At 44.0% G+C, this 18,864-nt stretch overlaps 1 protein-coding gene and 1 long non-coding RNA gene across 10 annotated transcripts in view; one reads left to right on the top strand and one right to left on the bottom strand.

The window, feature by feature from the left end:
* DLGAP1 (DLG associated protein 1) overlaps window positions 1-18,864 on the top strand; it is a 770,938-nt gene that overhangs the window by 678,839 nt on the left and 73,235 nt on the right. For 6 of the 9 annotated variants that reach the window (XM_043443644.1, XM_043443645.1, XM_043443646.1 and 3 more), the window contains one exon: window positions 3,940-3,969. The exons of the other annotated variants lie outside the window; for them this stretch is intronic. In XM_043443644.1, coding sequence (XP_043299579.1) covers window positions 3,940-3,969 — 30 coding nt within the window. The remainder of the gene's footprint in view (window positions 1-3,939; window positions 3,970-18,864) is intronic. 9 annotated transcript variants of the gene reach the window in all.
* LOC122425348 lies at window positions 3,265-17,192 on the bottom strand. The gene is made up of 2 exons (XR_006264820.1): window positions 16,940-17,192; window positions 3,265-4,563 (listed from the first exon to the last, which is right to left on the bottom strand). It is a non-coding gene; the product is annotated as an uncharacterized LOC122425348 (long non-coding RNA).

Raw genomic sequence — 18,864 nt, 5'->3', positions numbered from 1 at the left:
AAATATTTTAAGTAATTACTATATGCCTGGGACTGTTCTAGTTAAGGGAGGTATAGCAGCAAGCAAGAAAGACCAGATTCCTGCTCTCTTTCTGCTGATGTTGAAATGAGGAAGACACCCCAGAACAAAGAACCAAGTAATAAACCAAAAAGATAATTTTAAGTAGTAATGTCATTGCTGTTCAGTCGCTAAGTTGTGTCCAACTCTTTGCAACACCATGGACTATAACACGCCAGACTTCCCTGTCCCCCACTATCTCCCAGAGCTTGCTCAAATTTTTGTCCATTGAGTCAGTGATGCCATCCTCCATCTCATCCTCTGTCATCCCCTTCTCCTCCAGCCTTCAATCTTTCCCAGCATCAGGGTCTTTTCTAATAAGTCGGCTCTTCAGATCAGGTGGCCATAGTATTGGAGCTTCAGCTTCACAATAGTCTTTCCAATGAATATTCAGGGTTGATTTCCTTTAAGAGTCAATAAAGGAGTTTGATCTTCTTGCTGTTCAAGGATGTCTTAAGAGTCTTCTCCAGCACCACAGTTCGAAAGCCATCAATTCTTTGGCACTCAGCCTTCTTTATGGTCCAACTTTCACATCCATACATGACTACTGGAAAAACATAGCTTTGACTAGACGGACATTTGTCAGCAAAGTGATGTCTCTGAAAAAGAGAGAGAGAGAAATGGGCCCGGGAGTTCTTATTGGGGCTGCTGTAAGTACAGTAATCAAGGAAGGACTCTTCGAGAAAGTGACATTTGAAGTAACAGCAGAATGAAGAAAAAGTTAGCTGTGAGGAGATCCAGTGGTTTGGGAGGGAGGGAGCAGCAAGTGTGGGGTTTAGAGCAGAGGCAAAAAGGAATTAGCTCTGGAAAGCATCGAGAGAAAATCAAAGTGGTTAAAGCATTTGAGTGAGTGAGGAAGTCACCTGAAATGAATTAAAAGAAATAAGAAAATAAGCAGGAATACATCCTATACGGCCTCAATGGCTAGGGCTAAAAATTCGATTAGTATTTCAAAAACAATGAGATGTCATTGGAGGGTTTTAGTGAGCCCCAGTCATTCACACTTTAGCATGAATTATTTTAACCTGACACTTTCTCCTAAGAATTACTTTAGATCAATTGAAGTGAGTCATTAGGTGGAAAAAGCATTTCAGAAGACTTGAAGAATTAAATGCAGAGGAGGAGAGGAGGGTCCATGTGTGTATATATATTTATGTATGTGTTATGGCTTACCCTAAATTCCAGGCAATGTCAACGTCAGCCAGTCACCAGATAATGTCTGTTGTGTGTCCTAGAAGTCAGCAGTGCTATGTGTAGCTTTTCAGCACCAACATCAGTCATTCTTTAAATATTCATATTTTTTAAAATATTTATATTTTAAGATAAAGGAAATATCTTTTCATTCTATAAGTTTTTGTATAATGTTAATATTAGCACTCTAACCATATTTAGCCAATTCTAGATTTTCACTATAGCATAGTTACCTTGCAATATGAAAGCCTATCTTGCTGTAGGGGAAACCTGTATTTAGGGTTTGAAAAATATAAGAGAAATTTACATGGAGGAACAAATAACTGTCTATTTAAAATTATGTTTATAACAAGTTCTAAAGTCAGTCTTCTGTTTTTTAATAGATCTTTTTCCCTTCACTCTATAAATACATCCCTGAGCTCTCATCCACCACCACCCACATCTCCCATAAGAAATTCTTTAGACTTCCTTGCTTTCTTTACCTCAGTCTGTTTCCACACACTGATTAGGTCACACTGATGTCCTTTCACTTGAGTGACAGTTGCTGACACCCATGGTTATGCACAAAAATAAACATGGATAAAAAAAAAATCAATACTCTGATGGTTTCCTGCATAAAGCTTCTACAGTTCAAAAAAGACAGAATCATCGCTTACTATGCCAATGACTCATACCTCTTGGAATGGTTGCCTGACCAAAAGAATGCCAAGTCCATTTAGCGTGTGCTCCTAGCTGATGCTCAATGACTGTTATTTCCAAGGTGATCTATATAGAGTATATTTTTGTGTATGACAGGTTTAAGAGGATGTGAAATTATGGGCAGAATCATGGTCAATGCTCAGCTTATTCATATTTGGCTTGCTCAGTTAAATTATAACTCCTTTTGTGAATAACTCAAAGTATTCTGAAGGTCAAGATTCTCTTCTCCCAGGCATGAGTAAAAAGAAACATCAGTTACAGTCATGGTGTGTCAGACCTGGTTCATACCAGGTTGCAAGAGCCAACTGTTACATTTTTGGGAATTTTGTAAGTCCATTATTAAACACACCCGTGATTACAAATTAAATTAGACAAACTTGCAATTATAATTATGTTAAAAACAAAGGTGATAAATACCTTAAAGTCTTTACTTCCTGATTGTTTGACTACATTTTACTATCCATGCTCTTGGGGTTCTTTACCTCTGCTATCCTTGTGTGGTGAAATATTTACTCCATGATGGTTTTGCTATCATGGTCCAGTGACATCAAAGCTGGAAGCTTGAAATAGGCCACAGTGGGAGTGTTTTCATAGTCTTGACATCGAAAGAGTTTTAACTTAATCAAAATAATTTCTACAAAAGTTGAACAGTTTAATAGTTCAAGAGATCACATAAAAGATATAATGATAATGAATTTACTGGGAAAAGAACAAATTGGGATGCAATTCAGAGCATTATTTTTGTCAAATCATGATTGATTTGCTGGCTGTGAATCCTACGGTTTGGTCCAAATCAGCAAAAGTCTTCTGTGAGAATTTGTTGGCTACATGGAACCTGCAATAAAGAAGACTGTATATTTTATTATTATGTGTAGATTGTGTACTACACATCACTTATATTGGTAAAACCCATAATATACACGCATAATACAGGCATATTTTTCCCCTTGTTAAACATTGACCAGACATGACTGGTTCCACCTGAAAGGTGAAATTCAACTGGTAACTTAAAAGAAGGTTGTTGTTTTTTTTCAGAAAGTTATAAAAGAGAGCAAGTTTGTCTCTTTGTGAATAGAATCTGTTAACAATCAGTGGGTGGTCATGCTGATAATCAGTTTGGTTTACCAGTATTGAAAAGCATTTTGTTTCCATTTTTCATTTGAGACTCCTCAGGTTTGAAAGAGAACCAGACTTTCTACCCAATGAAACTGCAGACTTTTTTTTTCAGCCTAAGGTATCGTCGCTATCACACAGAGTTTGAGAAATATTGTATATACTTATGACTTACAAGGAAGAAAATGAACTTTCAAAATCAAATGATTGGACCAGGTCTAATTTATTTTAGTTTAGTATTTTGACCTTTCAGTTCACCAAAAAGTCACGTGGATATACAGTCAAGAGTAGTGTCTGTTTGCTTCATGAACAATTTGACAAGCTCAGCCCCTCCACTGATCTGTAGAGAATGGGAACACTGAACACAGGATACCAGAAATGGCCTCTGGTCCAACCACCCCATAGAAGGAAGTTGCCAGATCACGCCATGGTTTCTAACCACTTGTTACATATTTCAACAGAAACCCTATCCCAACACCTGTCAGATGATCTCTATGTGCAGCTTAAGTAGGAAATACTAGGCCCTGATGTCCTTCTGAGTGAAGTTTTATCAATCCTTCATCCAGTATGACTTAGCTACAGAAATAGCCGGTCAGACTATGGAGACTTGGCCTTTGTTTCATCCCAAAACATGGCCAATCCTTTATTTAGTGAAAAATGCTTCCAAGTGATATTAGTGAGAGATGAAGACACTCATGAAGGTTAATCAATGACTGAAAATTACTTCGTTTTTGACATTGACGTTTGTTTACTTAAATTCTCAAAAAGCCAACAACAACAACAACAAAAATCCAGATTTGAAGCATGTGTGTAATGTGCGAAGCCTGGCAAAGTAATTTGGGTCCGTTCTATAACTGCGACTTTTTGTTTTTATTCAAGGTGTCATAAAACTGAGTTCTGCAGTTGAAGGTACGTTTTTACAACCACAAAATCAATAACGTTTTGCTTCAAGATTGCACCGCGTGGCTTTGTAGCTAGACCGCTTCTGTGGCCGTGGTGTCTGAAGCCATGTTCTAATCGCCAGCTACTGCCTTTCCATCTGTGTTTCTCCTTGTCCTGGTTCTCTTATGCCACACGTCTCTCAGCTCCCCAGTGAGTGGCCTTAACACTGATCCCCTGAGACAGCACTGATGAGGGCGAGCAGGGGTGGTTCTGCCCCTGATGGGACGGCCTCAGGACCACTGCTCCTTAGAGAGCATCCTTATGCTCTACGGCATCCTTATCTGAGGCTGGACCTTGAGTCTTGTCAGGAACTCTGCCGCCCCCCCACCACCGCCGCCCCATCTTTCAGTAGGACCTTTTCTAGAGGGTTTTTGTTTCCTCATCCCAATATAGCAGACATGTTTGCCCAGGAAATATGCAGGCATGGAGTCATTAAAACTTCCTGATGGCTAGTCTCAAGTCACGAGGTGCCGCCCAGGAGGTATTGCAAGAACCAGCTTCCTTGAGTGTCATCCATGTCACTCACACCAGGTGGTTCCTTGGAATTATGCATCCAAGACGCTGAGAAGAAAAAGAAGAGAGATTTAAAGAAAGAGGAGGGTTGGTGGGGGAGAGACCACACAGCCGTGTTTCACTGAGTGACCCCCAAGAATGTTAAAAACACCTCATTTTTTGAAATGACTCATTGGTTATTGGTATAAAATTGACTACCTTGCCCTAAGAGGAGCATGTATCTTGTAAGTAGGGAATATGTCACGCTCTCTCTTTGTGAGTGTCTGTGTTTATTGTGGGGTGTGTGTGTGTGTGTGTGTGTGTGTGTGTGTGTGTGCTCGTTTATTGGGAGTTTGTCATGCTTTGGAGGGTTCTTCATCCCCATTTTATCAGGGGAGGCTCCTTGGAAGAGGTGGTGGGCTTTGAGGTGAATTTTCAAATGTAAGGAGAGATGTGGCTTCGTGAACGGGCAATGCATGGAGGTGGGAGACGGAAAGCGCGAGGAGGAGGGGCTCTAGTGGTGAGACCACCTGCTTGACTCAAGCAAAAGGACTGGGTGGGCTGGAGTGTGCAGGCTGGGAGATGGGAGAAGGACTCGGAAATGTCCCCACAGGGTTGGCACATCCAGAGAGGTGGACTCTGCTCTTTTAGTAGATTTAGTGCCATCACATTTAGAAAAGCACATTAAAAAGGCACTAATTCTGACATTCACGGCAGAATGTGCACTGCTATCTCAAATAAGGTAGGGACCGGGAAACAGTACAGGCTATGGCGGTTCAGAGTCAAGAGAGGAATCAAAGGATGGACCTATAGGAACAAGGGAGGACACCTTGCATGTGGCAGGTCCTTGTGTGGCCAAGCAGGGATTCAAGATCCCTCTGCCTGAAAACACGGAATTTTATTGAGAGAAGATCCAAACTGCCCCCTGACTTAGAAACACAGAAGACACAGCTACCAAAGCAAGCGGGACCATGAGAATGACTCTGCCTGTGGGAACCCCCAGGGGCAAGTCACCCCAGGTTTCAGTTAATTATCTGTGGATAACAGTGGGTCCACCCTGGGCTGTTCAGATGTGTTATCAACAACTGGCTTTAAAGTCAGAGCTTTCTCTTGCCTGCTTGGCTTAAGCACAGTAGTCCACTTACAACAAAAGGATGGAAAACATTTTTTAAAAAGCCAGAAAGCCAAGAGGACACTAGATAATTTTAAAAATTATTATTCTGCTAGAACAATGTCCCCATCACCATTTTGCTCATTGCTATGGTTACTTCTGGTAGCGTGGCTTATCCGAACCCTCCCCAAAGAGGTTTATGGTCTTCAGAGAAAAAGAAGAGTGAGGGAAAGTAAGGGCAGGGAGCTGAATGACTGTCTGGGGCTTTTTGAGCAGCCTCATCATCACAGGGTCTCCTCTGAGTTCCCGAGGCTCACAGGGAATGGTCATGGGTACCAGAGGTCAGGACTATTTGGACTGCTGCTTGAGCATCTTTTTGGCAGTTTCTTGGCTGGGGGCTGTAGCAGCTTGAAGGCTTGGTAGCATGCTGAGTTGTAAATGTGTTAGAACCTTTGTGTGCCCAGGGGCTCCCCAGGACACAGTTGTCGTGTGTGTGTTCGGGGTGGGGGGGCGGGGGGGGGGTTGTTATTCCACGCATGCGTTCTCATGCATCTGGAAGGGGAGAGTTTGATGGGCATGCTCTGTGGGATGTGTGTTGGACTCTCTTGTCTCTATGGGAAGTCAAACCTCAGATGGTGGTCCTTATGAATGCTTAGCTCTTTTCTTGCTGTTTTCCATCTGCCGAATGAACTCAAGGCAGCTTCTACAGCTTATCATGGCAAGAAATACGCAAATCAGTGGAGGGGATCCACTGCCAGAATGGAACCTATTTCCTTTTCTTTAAAAATGACTCTGTTCCGGATTTATCCTAGAACTCTGAAAATGACATTAATGTTGTAGGTAGGTTATCCTTTTCTTTTTTTCTCTTCTTTTTAAGGAAAAACAATGGTTACAGTCATAAGAGAAAATCAACAGGGAATCCATGGGCTACTTCCTGCTGAGTATTTTTGTTATGGGGGTTGGTCCGTTCTCTTTCTCTGAAGCACGGTGCCTCCTTCAGCATTTTGCAGCTTTGTGTAAGCTTTTTAAATCATCAGAAAGAAAAAAAAGCTATTTATATCACACCAACAGTAAGGTTAAAAGTGAACGGTCCTTTCATGTTTTAAAGACCTTACGTTGAAACAGAAACACTCGTCAATATTTTGTGATGAAGAAAAAATATTTGAACAGAAAAAAAATTTGAAAGAAATAATTGCAAAGCTTTGTTGATAACACTGATGGGTTCTGGACTCTAATTTTAGATTCATAACCCCAAATTCAGAAAATTAGGGGAAAATCCTTGGTGACCCAGCGCTTAGGACTCCACACTTTCACTGCTGAGGGCCTGGGTTTGATCCCTGGTCAGGGAACTAAGATCCCACAAGCGTGGCCCCCAAAAATGAAAAGAAAATTGGGGTAAGAGGGAAACATCCAGACACCAAACTGGGGAGAAGGAGAGATAGTTGGGGTAATGGCAAGAATTCCATGACAGAATCTTCTAAATATTCCTCTTAAAAGGGATTTTCCCTCTTGAAATTGGAGCAGGAAGAGGTACATATTTCCACAAAGAAGACCAGCCTACCAGCCTATCCAAGCAAAACGGGAAGGGAGGTCATGGAAGAACTGAGTCATGACTGGGTTGGAATGGCCCTGACATCCTGCCCGGGGAGGGAGGGTCCGGCTCCAGAGAGAAGATCTTCATCTGACTCACTTGGTTTGTTCAGTGGACAGGAGGGACCTTGGGGCTGGGAGGCTGCTGGATGCTGAGGACAAGCCTTTGCGACTGATAACCCAGCACACTCTGTGAGGAGACTTGCCTCGAAGGCAACTTGTTCATCCCCTGTAGGTAGGGAGGCAATCCAAAATCTCAAAATGATGTCAAATTCTTTCGAGAGCCTCTATGAGGGAATGAAGTTTGGCTTCTTTGGAAAAGTTCCGCATCTTAAAAAATGGGAATAGATGAGCCTCTAGGAAGAAATCTAAGAGGCAAGGTGGTGACACAAGCCCCCATCCACTTTGGGTGTCACCCACTTTGGATGCACCTTTTGGAGGGATGCTGCGGTTTCAGTTCACATGGGATGTGATGCTTTGATCATAGATCTGGTGTGCTTTGATTTCATAAACGAAAGCTCTACTGGCCTTGTGGAGCTTTTGTTCTCCTTTTTTTCCTTCTTGTCACTTCTTTTATTTAGATAAATTTTTCCTTCCAGTTGTATTGAGATATAATTGACACACAGTACTGTATAAGCCTGGGTTTCCCAGGTGGCACTAGTGGTAAAGAACCCCCCTGCCAGTTCAGGAGACCTAAGAAACGCAGGTTCGATCCCTGGGTTGGGAAGATCCCCTGCAGGAGGAAATGGCAATCCACTCCAGTATTCTTGCCTGGAGAATCCAATGGACAGAGGAGCCTGACAGGCTACATTCCATAGGGTCACAAAAAGTCAGACATGACTGAAGCGACTTAGCATGCATGCAATGAGTGTAGAAAGCTCTATTAGGAAATGGAAGGTTAGGTGTTTGAGTTCTTGTGGGCTTATCACGGAAGATGGTTAGATGAAATAGATTAAACAAAATGAGACTTATTATACAACCATCAAGGCCTGTCTAATATCCGCTTTGATACCATAAACTGATATGACAAACTTTAGGATCTTGGTGAAGTTTATACGACAAACAGGCTTATTTTCCAGATAAAATAGGACTTAAAGACTGACGGTATCAAGGACTGATGCAGTCAAATATTTCTGTTAGGAACAGCAAATACACAATGCCTTGTTTTTATTCTTTAAATGTTCCCACTCTTAAAAATGTAAGATTAACAGGCTACTCACTATGATCTTTACAAAGTATAAAATTTTTCCATTAACAGTATGACATTCAAAGCAGTGAGATACACATTAATGCAACTGAGAGAAGAAAATAAAAGGATGAGATCATGAGATGAAAGAGAAAAAAAGAAAAACAGCTTCCCAGCAGAAAAATAAACAAATCCCCAGAATTCATAGTGAAACGCAGTTGATTTATGAATGGAAAATATGTAAAGTGCTAGCTAGCATGAAGGAAGAGTCAAGTAGTAGTCTTTCCAACTTATTTGGAGCTGGTCCTTACCAAACCTCTATTATATTTACATATTTTTTAAGAAGTAGAAAAGCATTTTTTAAAAAGTAATCAGAATCAGGACTTCCCTGGTGGTCCATTGGTTAAGACTCTCTGCTGCCAATGTAAGGGGTGCAAGTTCAAGACTTGGTCAGGGAACTAAGTTCCCCTACACCACGTGGTATGGCCAAAGCATATAAAAAAGAAAGAAAAATAAAAAAGAATATTAAAAGAACAGAGAGAGAAGGGAGACCTTTAACAAAATATTCTATTACAAGGCAAACTATGCTTCTTCAATTTGCAAAAAAAAAAAAGAATCAATGGGATGACTTTAAGGCTCAAAAGTATAGAACGAAGACCATAGAGACAGAGGATGAGGAACGACAGAGCTCCAGTAGCACCTTCTACCTCATGGGTCTGTTAGGAGGGGAGGAGTGTAGGGGAACTCAAGTTTGGGTTCCTCTGCCTCTACTGCCTCAGGGCTCCTGGCAGCAATTCCTAGCAGGCTTAACCTCCTCCTTCATGGGAACCTTTATATTACCTGCCTAATGATTTTGTGATGGGCACATCCGACAACAATGCAGAGCTTATGTAAGGATTTGGGCACATGCCATCTACTAGCTTTGGTGGCCAAGACCTATGAGCAAGACCTTTCGGTCATCACACCCTGTTTGAGCTTGCATGTGTGTTTTGGGGTGTATGGGGTGATGGGAATATCCCTGCTGAGGTCCAATGAGCAACCCACTCTACACACACACACATACACACACACACACACACACACACACACAGCTGGAGGCCCAGGCTGTGTGGAAAAGTTCCTTTACTGGGAAGCTAGGAGAAATGCACTCAGGTTATAAAAGGGAAAACTTTTCCTTTTCACAGAGCCTTGAGGAATCTCAAGGAGAGATGTTGTTAGCAGAACTTGAAATAGACTGAATCCCTTACATAGGTGAACTTGTGTATTGGATCCATTATACGTGAGAAGCCTGGAAATAGCAGATTCCAGGGCTGGTGTAAACAATTGCTGTTAATTGCAATTTACAACATTAACTACAATCAATTACAGTTCACCACAGTAGTGAATTTCAGCATTTACTTTGTTCCAGGTCTCTGCACTGGGACCTTCCCCTGTATTATCTCACTTAACCTCTCAACGATCTCTCAGAGAAGTACTATCTGCATGCCCACTTCACTGACAAGGACTCGGAGATCACCCAGCTAACCCAAGGCTGACCCAGGACTGAAAGCCCTGTCTGTGTGATTGCATAACTGTAAGCTCCGGCAGGAAGGGATGGCCACACTCACGTTTTCAAAACAGAATATCTTTCCAACTAGCCAGGTTGGGATTGCCTTGGGTAACTCAGAAAAGTTTCCCCTTCGGCATGCCCAGGATGGGGGAGCAGGGGTAGTGTGCAGGATCTCGCGAGATCTTGCAAGATCTTGCGTGGGTTCTGTAACCACGATCCAGCCTTACTCTCTGTTTAGCGCCGCATAGGTTGTGAAGAGGGTGAGAACCCATAGACACAGGGAGGCTGAATTTTAGCCCTCTCCCCCACCACGTTTCCCCTTCAGAGCCCACCTTGGAGCCTAGATTGTGCCCATCATTTCCAGATCCCAAGCCAACATAAACCACGACATAACTAGTTTAATTGTAAGTTCACTAGAACACACACACACATCCAAGGAAACACAGGTGCCCTTCATCGCTGAAGAGCTAGCCAAGGTCACTCATTTTGTAGGTGAACCTCGGCCTGCACCAGAATCACCCGAAGGGCTTTTTAAAACACAGATTGCCAGCCCCCTCTCCCAAAGCTTCTGAATCCTGGGTCAGGGTGAGGCCTGGGAACTTGACCCACAGGTTCCTGGTGCTGCTGACTCTGCTGTTTGGGGGACCACCTTTGGAAACCACTGTTTTAAGGGATGGAAGCTTTAGCTTTGTGATTACATTTCTGAGCACCTGTCTCTGAATTGTGATAGCGGCTGTTCATCCTTACCACCTGTATTGGTTTCTTATTGCTGTTGTAACATTATTACCACACATTTAGGGACTTAAGACAACACTAGTCATCTTACAGTTTTGGAAATCAGAAGTCTAAAAGGGGTCTGCAAGGGCCTCTCCATTATGGAGCTTCCAGGGGAGAATCCAACTTCTTACCTCTTCCAGCTTCCAGAGGTTGCCTGCACTCCTTGGCTTGTCACCCCTTCCCCCTGGGTCCTCAAAAACAGCAGTGGAGTAGCATCTTCAAACCTCTCTCTCTTAAACACACACACACACACCCTGTCTGCTTCTGGAACCACCCCTTCTTCTCTGAGTCTGACCCTCCTGCTCCCTCCTAGAAGTCCTTGTGATTTCACTGACCTACCCCAATAATCCTACCTCGACAATCCAAAGTAATCATTCCATTTTAAGACCCTTAACTCAACTCACTCTGGTGGTCGTTCCTGGAGAATCCCATGGACAGCAGAGCCTGGCAGGCTACAGTCCATGGGGTCACAAAGAGTCGGACGTGACTGAGCGACTGACACTTTCACAACTTAATCACACACAAAAGTCCTCTTTCCCAAGGAAGAGAGCGTACACAGATTTTGAAGATTAGGATGTGGGCATCTTTAGGGGCCTTCTTTCTGTCCAGCACCCTAGCCACCCGACAACTGCTTACCCTCCTAAAGCACAGCACCCTTCCCACCAAAGAAGCACCGAAACCAAAACTGAGTCAGGATTTGCATGATGCAACCCTGCCTTCAGACACTCCTGGTAATCAAGCCATCTTGCAGAGATAGAGAAAGGGGGAGTCGGGGGGGAGGGGGATGTGGGGAGGAAGGCAGGAGCCCCAAGGGAGTTAGCAAAGTGCCTCTTAGACCAGGCCCCAAACACCTGTAAATCTCTCCCCACATTTCCAGACTTTCTAGAATCTAGAGCCAGGGCGCTCCCTCTGTGCCGGGAGCCTCCAAACCTTCCAAACTACCTCCCAAACCTTCCAGCAAGCACTTGTGAGAGACGGAGAAAGAGGAACTGTACTAAAAGTTTTCTTGCCTTTTGAGTTTCCCAGGATGACCTGCAGAGCTTTTCTGGGCTGAAGTCCCAGCCTCCAGGCTGTGAACTTTCTGTCGGTGCATTCACTTGCTCGGGCTGCTGTAAAACTACCAGACTGGCCGGCTCAGACAACAGAAATACAGAAATACACTTTCTCACAGTGCTGGGGCCTGCAAGTCTGAGGGCAGGGCGTGAGCAGGCTGTGTGTCCTGGAGCCCCTCTTGTCGGCTTGCAGACGTCTGTCTTCTTCTTCGTCCTCAGGTGGCCCTTCCTCTGTGAGCATGCTCCCCTGGCACCTCTCACTTATTATTAGGACCCAATGCTATGGATTCCAGCTCACCCTCATTTGACCTCGTTTTGACTTAATCACCTCTTTAAAGGCCTTTTTTTTTTTTAAGTCTTTATTGAATTTGTTACAATATTGTTTGCTTTATTTGCCCAGGAAGCATGTGGGATCTTAGTTCCCTGACCAGGGATGGAGTCCACATTCCTTCATTGGAAGGCTAAGTCCTAACTAGTGGACCACCAGGGAAGTTCCTCTTTGAAGGCCATATCTCCAAACACAGTTGCCTTCTGAGGTCCTAAGAGTGAGGACTTCAACAGTTGAATTTGGGGGAGCACACCCTCAGCTCATAACCATGGGCCGCGGCCCTGGGAAACTCATAAAGTTCACTTCTGTCCGCTCTCTCGGTTAACAGGTGGGCTTGATGCAATTAAGGCAGGTGTGGGGAGGGGAAGGTCAAGCTGGGATGGTCACAGTGTGCACCTCAGCCGAGCTCTGCCTCTTGGTCCTCGGACAGGGATGGGAGGAAGGGAGAGGAGGTCAAAAGAGCCCCCGCAGGCTGGGTCTTAGTCTCTATAACCAAGAAGCAGCATTTTAAGGCTCACCCTCCCAAGAGCCGGTTCCCTGCAGAAGGTTTTTTGCTGGATACACAATTTACAGCAAGTCACAGGCACTCCATCAAGTCAATACACACCCTGGACTCAGAGGAAATAAAGAAGCAGACAGTAAGGGCTTGTGTTTGACGGCCTTCTGCAAGGTCTGTGTGGTAGAAAATGATTTCATCCTCAAGGCATGGCTCTGAGAAGGAAGTCAAACAGCCCACAAGTTGAAACAAACCAAACAGCCTTATCTTATTCTTGATTCATGGGTTCCTCTTTCTTCAAAGGAAGCCTTTAGAGGCAGGACACTATGAACTGTCATTATCAGAGTAACTGCTGGTGCAAAGTTCCTCCTGGGACCTCGCATCTGTGACTCATAACACCTGGGATCTCTGACATTTTTCCCTGACAGATCTTTGCTACTCACTGGTCAGACTCACTACCCAACATGGGCTTAAAAAAATAAATATACATAAGTGCTTAAGTGTAACCCATGTGCATGCTCAGTCACATCTGACTCTTTGTGATCCCATGGACTACAGACCACCAGGCTCTTCTGTTCATGGAGTTTTCCAGGCAAGAATACTGCAGTGGGTTGCCATCTCCTCCTCTAGGGGATCTTCCTGACCCAGGAATCGAACCCACGTCTCCTGTGTCTCCTGCACTGGCAGGTGGGTTCTTTACCACTAGCGCCAACTGGGAAGCCCCTATATATATATAAATATATCTTTATACAAAGTGAAACATGCCCATCACAAAAAGAACAAACACTATATGATCCCACTTACATGAGAGGCCTAGTCGTTAAATTCAGAGACAGAGAGTAGAAGGGTGATTGCCAGGGCTGGGGAGGGGGAAGGGGAAGTTCTCATTTAATGTAAAGAGTTTCAGTTTTGCAAGATGAAAAGGGCCTGGAGATTGGTTGCACAACAGTGTGAATGTACTTACTTGTCTGTACACTTAAAAATGGAACATGGTACATTTTATGTTATGTATATCTTAGCACCATATTTTTAAAAGGCTGCTGTTGGCAATCATGTAGTAGAACAGACTCGTGGCTGGGGTCAAGCAAACCTAAGTTTGAATCTCATATCTGCCACTCACTAGTTTTGGGACAGTGTTCTGAGTTTTTTTGTTTAGTGCCTTCTAAGTTTTGCTAATAATATTTCTCCGTTCCTAGTGGGCAGGAATTTGTAAAGAGCTTCAGTTGGGTCGTTCTGGCCCAAGATCTCTCCCCAGCTTGCAGTTGGGTGGGTGGAGGGCTGGAACACTGGAGGCTGGCCAAGTATCTCCCCCTCTTCTTAGAGTCTCAAGGCTTCTTCACACGGCTGACTTGGGCTTCCTTTCAGCATGGCGGCCTCAGGACAATGGAATGCTTCTGTGGTGGCTCAGGGCTCCAAGCAGGCAGGTGTCTCAGAGACAAAGGGAGAAGCAGCATCACCTTCTCTGATGCAGCCTCGGAAGCATGCACTCTCAGTTCCTTCATACTGTCTTGGTCACAAGCAAATCACACACTTCCCCAAGTTCAAGGGGAGGGGTATTAGTCTCCACCTCAGGATGGGAAGTGGCAGAGTTCTAGAGTAGAGTTGGCAAATTATGACCATTGGAGCAAACCGGGCTCACCTCTCCAAGGCAGCCATGTCCATGTGTTTATATCTTGTCTGTGGCAAAGCCACAAAGTCAAAGTTGAGTGTTTGGGACAGATACTATGTGGTCTGCAAAGCCAAAAATATTTACTGTACAGCTCTTTATAGAAAAGTTTCCTGACCCTGTTCTAGAAGACCTTGTTAGATGGAAAGATTGTTTTAGCCACCTTTGGGGTATGATATTGGCTGCAGGCAGGTTACCAGCCTCTCTGAAGTTTACCAGGGTCTCCAAACCTATAAAAAGTAATGGTGTGTGTGTGTGTGTTCAGTTGTGTTTGATTCTTTGCGACCCCATGGACTGTAGCCCGCCAGGCTCCTCTGTCCATGGGATTTCTGAGGCAAGAATACTGGAGTGGGTTGCCATTTCCTGCTTCAGGGGCTCTTCCTGACCCAAAGATCGAACCCAAGTCTCTTGCGTCTCCTGCATTGGCAGGTGAATTCTTTCCCACTGCGTTACCTGGAAAGCCCATAAAAAAGGAATGATGATCGTATGTAAAATGTACTTAGCACAATTCTATGCCTATAACAGTTCTTCTCCTTCCAGGCTTAGTTATGATTTGAGAGTCACTGAAAGGGGTTTACTGCTGGTGTAGGTCTATTAGCTGTCAAAAATTCCCAATTTAGACCTTGGAATTTAGGCAGACTTTACAGACGCCCTCTATTTAAACACATATTTATTACTCTGGAGGAAGGATCTGTTTGCAAGAATTCTTTTAAAAATGCAATCCTTCCCATCCTCCAGTGCATTATTTTATTGGACTCACTAGATTTTTATCTTCCAAGGAGCAAATACCTAAGGGGCTGGGGCAACCTGGTAAATTTGGAATTGAGTGAGTGGGGGAACAGCATGGCAGTGGCGGGTCTCCGGTGGCCTCAGGAGAGAAAAGCACATGAAATTTGACCTGCTTCACGGTTGAGCTCAGGGCTGCCTCTGCCCCAGACAAAGCAATGAAAAATATTTTCTTGCCCTCCCTTTGCCCGTTGCCTCCCTTTCCAAGTGCCCAGACTTGTTATCTCTGCCCCAAGCTCCTCCACTGGCCCAAATCTCCCTCGGATGTTTTCTCTCCTCCCCTGGATATTTCCAAGGCCAATTCTCCAGAAGATGATCTACCTGTGACTCTGCTTTCTTCCTTGCTCCACATTTGAACCAGGTCCTTCGAGAGCCTGGTTATTCAAAGCTTCTGAACTCTCTCTCTAGAGGAAAGCTTCTAGCCTAAGAAAACAGAGACCCTAAACAGGCCCTTTCAGGGGTAACATTAGACTGACCAGTCCCAACTATCCTACTCATGGACCCAAAAACCACTGAAATTAACAACTGTATGTGTGCATCATTTTAAAAAATTATATTCTATCTCCTCTCCAAGATATGTTTGACTCCAATCACTCTTAAAAATCTACTTAGCTTCACCCTGAGCTGTCGGAAGAATCGTTCCTTTTCATTGTACCTATTTGTTGCTGTGTTATTTTCACATCAAATATTATGAGTGTTTGGGGGGCAGTGGGGAGGGGACATTTGTGACTAAGTGATTAGAGACCATTCCCTTTGGCCCTATAAATTTTTACAGCATTTTCCCCATCTTACTTTGCTGAAACTTGCAATTTTGTGCAAATTTTATAGAACACCTTCTGGTATCTGCAGAATCCCAACTCAGTTTCAGTCAAAGGCCAGTTGAGTTTATGCTGCTCCAGGAAGAATTGTGGTTTGGAAACATTACTCAGCGGGCTGCCAAAAAAGTAACAACTGTCACTACTATAACCTGTGCTTCTCCTACTGTAACCTCGGCCCAGAACCTTTGCAATTACCAAAGGGCTTTTACAAGCTCCGCCTCCTCAGCGTTTACTCTAATAACAGTCATTTTATAGTTACTATCCCGTTCTACAGATTGTTGTATATTGCCCTAGATCACAGACCTACTCATTGATGGACCTGGAATTCCAAGGACTTTGGCTCCATTCATACTTTGGCTTAAATTCATACTTCATTAATTCATACTTCCTAAGTGTACCAGGCACTGGGCCCTTTCAGCCAACATTGCTTCCATTACTCCTTTCTGCAGAATGCTTTTGTTCATTTTATATCCAGTATCACTTACAAAGTGATCACTTACAAAGTGCTGCCAACCATTTCAACCATCTGCTTCCCTGGTGGCTCAGTGGTAAAGAATCCACTTGCACATAATGCAGGAGACATGGATTCAATTCCTGGGTGGGAAAGATCCCCTGGAGAAGAAAATGGCAACCCACTCCAGTATTCTTGCCCGGAGAATCCCGTGGACAGAGGAGCCTGGCGGGCTGCAGTCGATGGGGTGGAAAAGAGTTGGAGATGACTGAGCCACTAAGCATGAGCAACCATTCTCTTAAGCTCAAAAACATTTTTTGACAACATACTTCCCAACCCTCTTAGGTTAGCAATAGGAAAATGGACTAAAATGAGAGCCTTTGAGACACATTTAGTAGAAAAGCTTTGGTTGTTTTGCTTATTTTTAGCTCAGGTAAACATCTGGGGAGTAACTAAAAATAAAAACGCATCTGATGTGGTCAGTGTTTGTACTTTTCTGACTAAAATTGTGAATGTAAAGGTCACATGAAATCAGGATTTTTGTGTTTGTCTGTAATAGGAGCAACAGCTGGTGGATGTACTGGACGACAGAGTTTTAGCCTGATATTCAGTTTGTTTCATCACCTACCACCTACCTGGCACCAGACAGCAACTGAGACATCTGGTTGCCAATGAGATGAGATGGCATCATTTGACCACATCTGCGTACAAGTATAGCTTCAGAGTTTTGCAGGCCTTCTGCACAGGAGCAGGGGTACTACCAGCTTACTAGCTGCTAGACAAAACAGATTTCCATTTTGAAATAGTTGATGTTGTTGTTGTTTAGTCGATAAGTCGTGTGCAACTCTTTGGGACCCCACTAACTATATATAGCCTGTCAGGCTCCTCTGTCCATGGGATTTCCCAGACAAGCATACTGGAGAGGGTTGCCATTTCTTACTCCAAGGGATCTTCCCAACCCAGCGATAGAACCCACATCTCCTGCATTGCAGGCAGATTCTTTGCCACTGAGCCACCTAGGAAGCCGTATACTATTAATTGAGCACTTACTATGTGTCAGGTAATAGTCTTAGCATTTCTCAGATAGTACTTCATTTCATCCTCCCAACAACGCTGCAGGGTTACTATCCTCACTTCACATAGTTAAAATAACAACTGATTATTAAACAGATTAAACAGCCTTCCTTAGGCCTGCCTCCAAAACTTATATTCTGAGACATCATGCATGATTGCCTCTTGAAAACAGATATAAAGTTATTATTGTCTGTTTGATAAGTTTTTAGTAATTTAAGTGCATCATGTTAAGACTAGTATCCTACCTAATTACTGTGCAAACTAGGGAAATTTAGTTGACTGGCCTTAAGTAGAGCTTGGAGAGGGTCTGTGCTTTTAAATTCTCAAGTACTTGAACTTAAACAGAGCGAGCTAGTCCCATGCACATCCTGCTCTCCAGTCCTCTCTAGCTGGAAGTCAATCGTGTTGACCGTGAGTGCAAAGGAAAACATACTTGAAAATGTCTTTGGTTTGTCTGTTTTGCCTTTTATGAACTTTCTATATTATATAGAAAGTAGGAAAAAAGTTTTAATCACTGATGGGGATCCATCCTGCAAGACCTCAGAAATTCATTGCAATGTCTGCATTTTCCAAGGTACAAGACAACAGAAGCCGGGGCCAGTCATCCATGTGATTTCAGGAGGTGGAAGCTTCAGAGGATGGAAATGGGGCGTGTGTGTATGTGTGTGTGCTCGGGCTCAGTTGTGTCTGACTCTTTGCGACCCCATAGACTGTAGTCCGCAAGTCTCCTCTGCCCATGGAATTCTCCAGGCAAGAATACTGGAGTGGATTGCCTTTTCCTTCTCCAGGCGATCTTCCCGACCCAAGGATCAAACCTGAGTCCTTTGCATCTCCTGCATTGGTCATTGGCAGGTGGGTTCTCTACCACTGCACCACCTGGAAAGCCCACTTGGGGATGGGGCGCAGTGGGGCAAAGCTGATAAAAATGGACCAGGCAAGCCACAAACCCCAACCAGAGGGGAGGGCTCGAGCTTAGCAAAGGTGCAAGACTTTCACAGGCCATTTTATCTCCGCATCTCCTCCTCTCAGTGGATGGCTCTAGGGCTGGGAGGGACAGCATGGGGCTGCTCGAAGCTGAGTGGTAAAGAAAGGCCTCTCTAAAGAGAGAATTTATGAGCTGAGACCAGAGGGATGAGAAGAAAGTTTAACAGTGAGCACCAGGGACAGCGTCTGGAAGTGTGCTATCTCGCACATGGGACGTCCACGTAGAACTCTTTATGCTGGAGAAACCCCAACGTCTGAAAAGGACAGGATCTCCCTGCTCCAGTAAAACCTCCTCAGGGAGGTTTCAAGATGGTTTTTGCAATACTGGAATTTTGTTGTATCAAATAACATAGAAGGAAAGAAGAAAGAGCCTCCTTCCTGTGTTTGTGGGGCTTCCCTGCTGGCTTAGAAATAAAACATCTGCCTGCAGTGGAGGAGACCCAGGTTTGATTCTGGGTTGAAATGGCTACCCACTCCAGTATTCTTGCCTGGAAAATTCCAT

The sequence above is a fragment of the Cervus canadensis genome, chromosome 23 (assembly GCF_019320065.1).
Source record: "Cervus canadensis isolate Bull #8, Minnesota chromosome 23, ASM1932006v1, whole genome shotgun sequence".
NCBI lineage: Eukaryota > Metazoa > Chordata > Mammalia > Artiodactyla > Cervidae > Cervus > Cervus canadensis.
The sequence above is the reverse complement of the archived record's forward strand: the minus strand, read 5'-3'. Positions and strand labels throughout refer to the sequence as shown.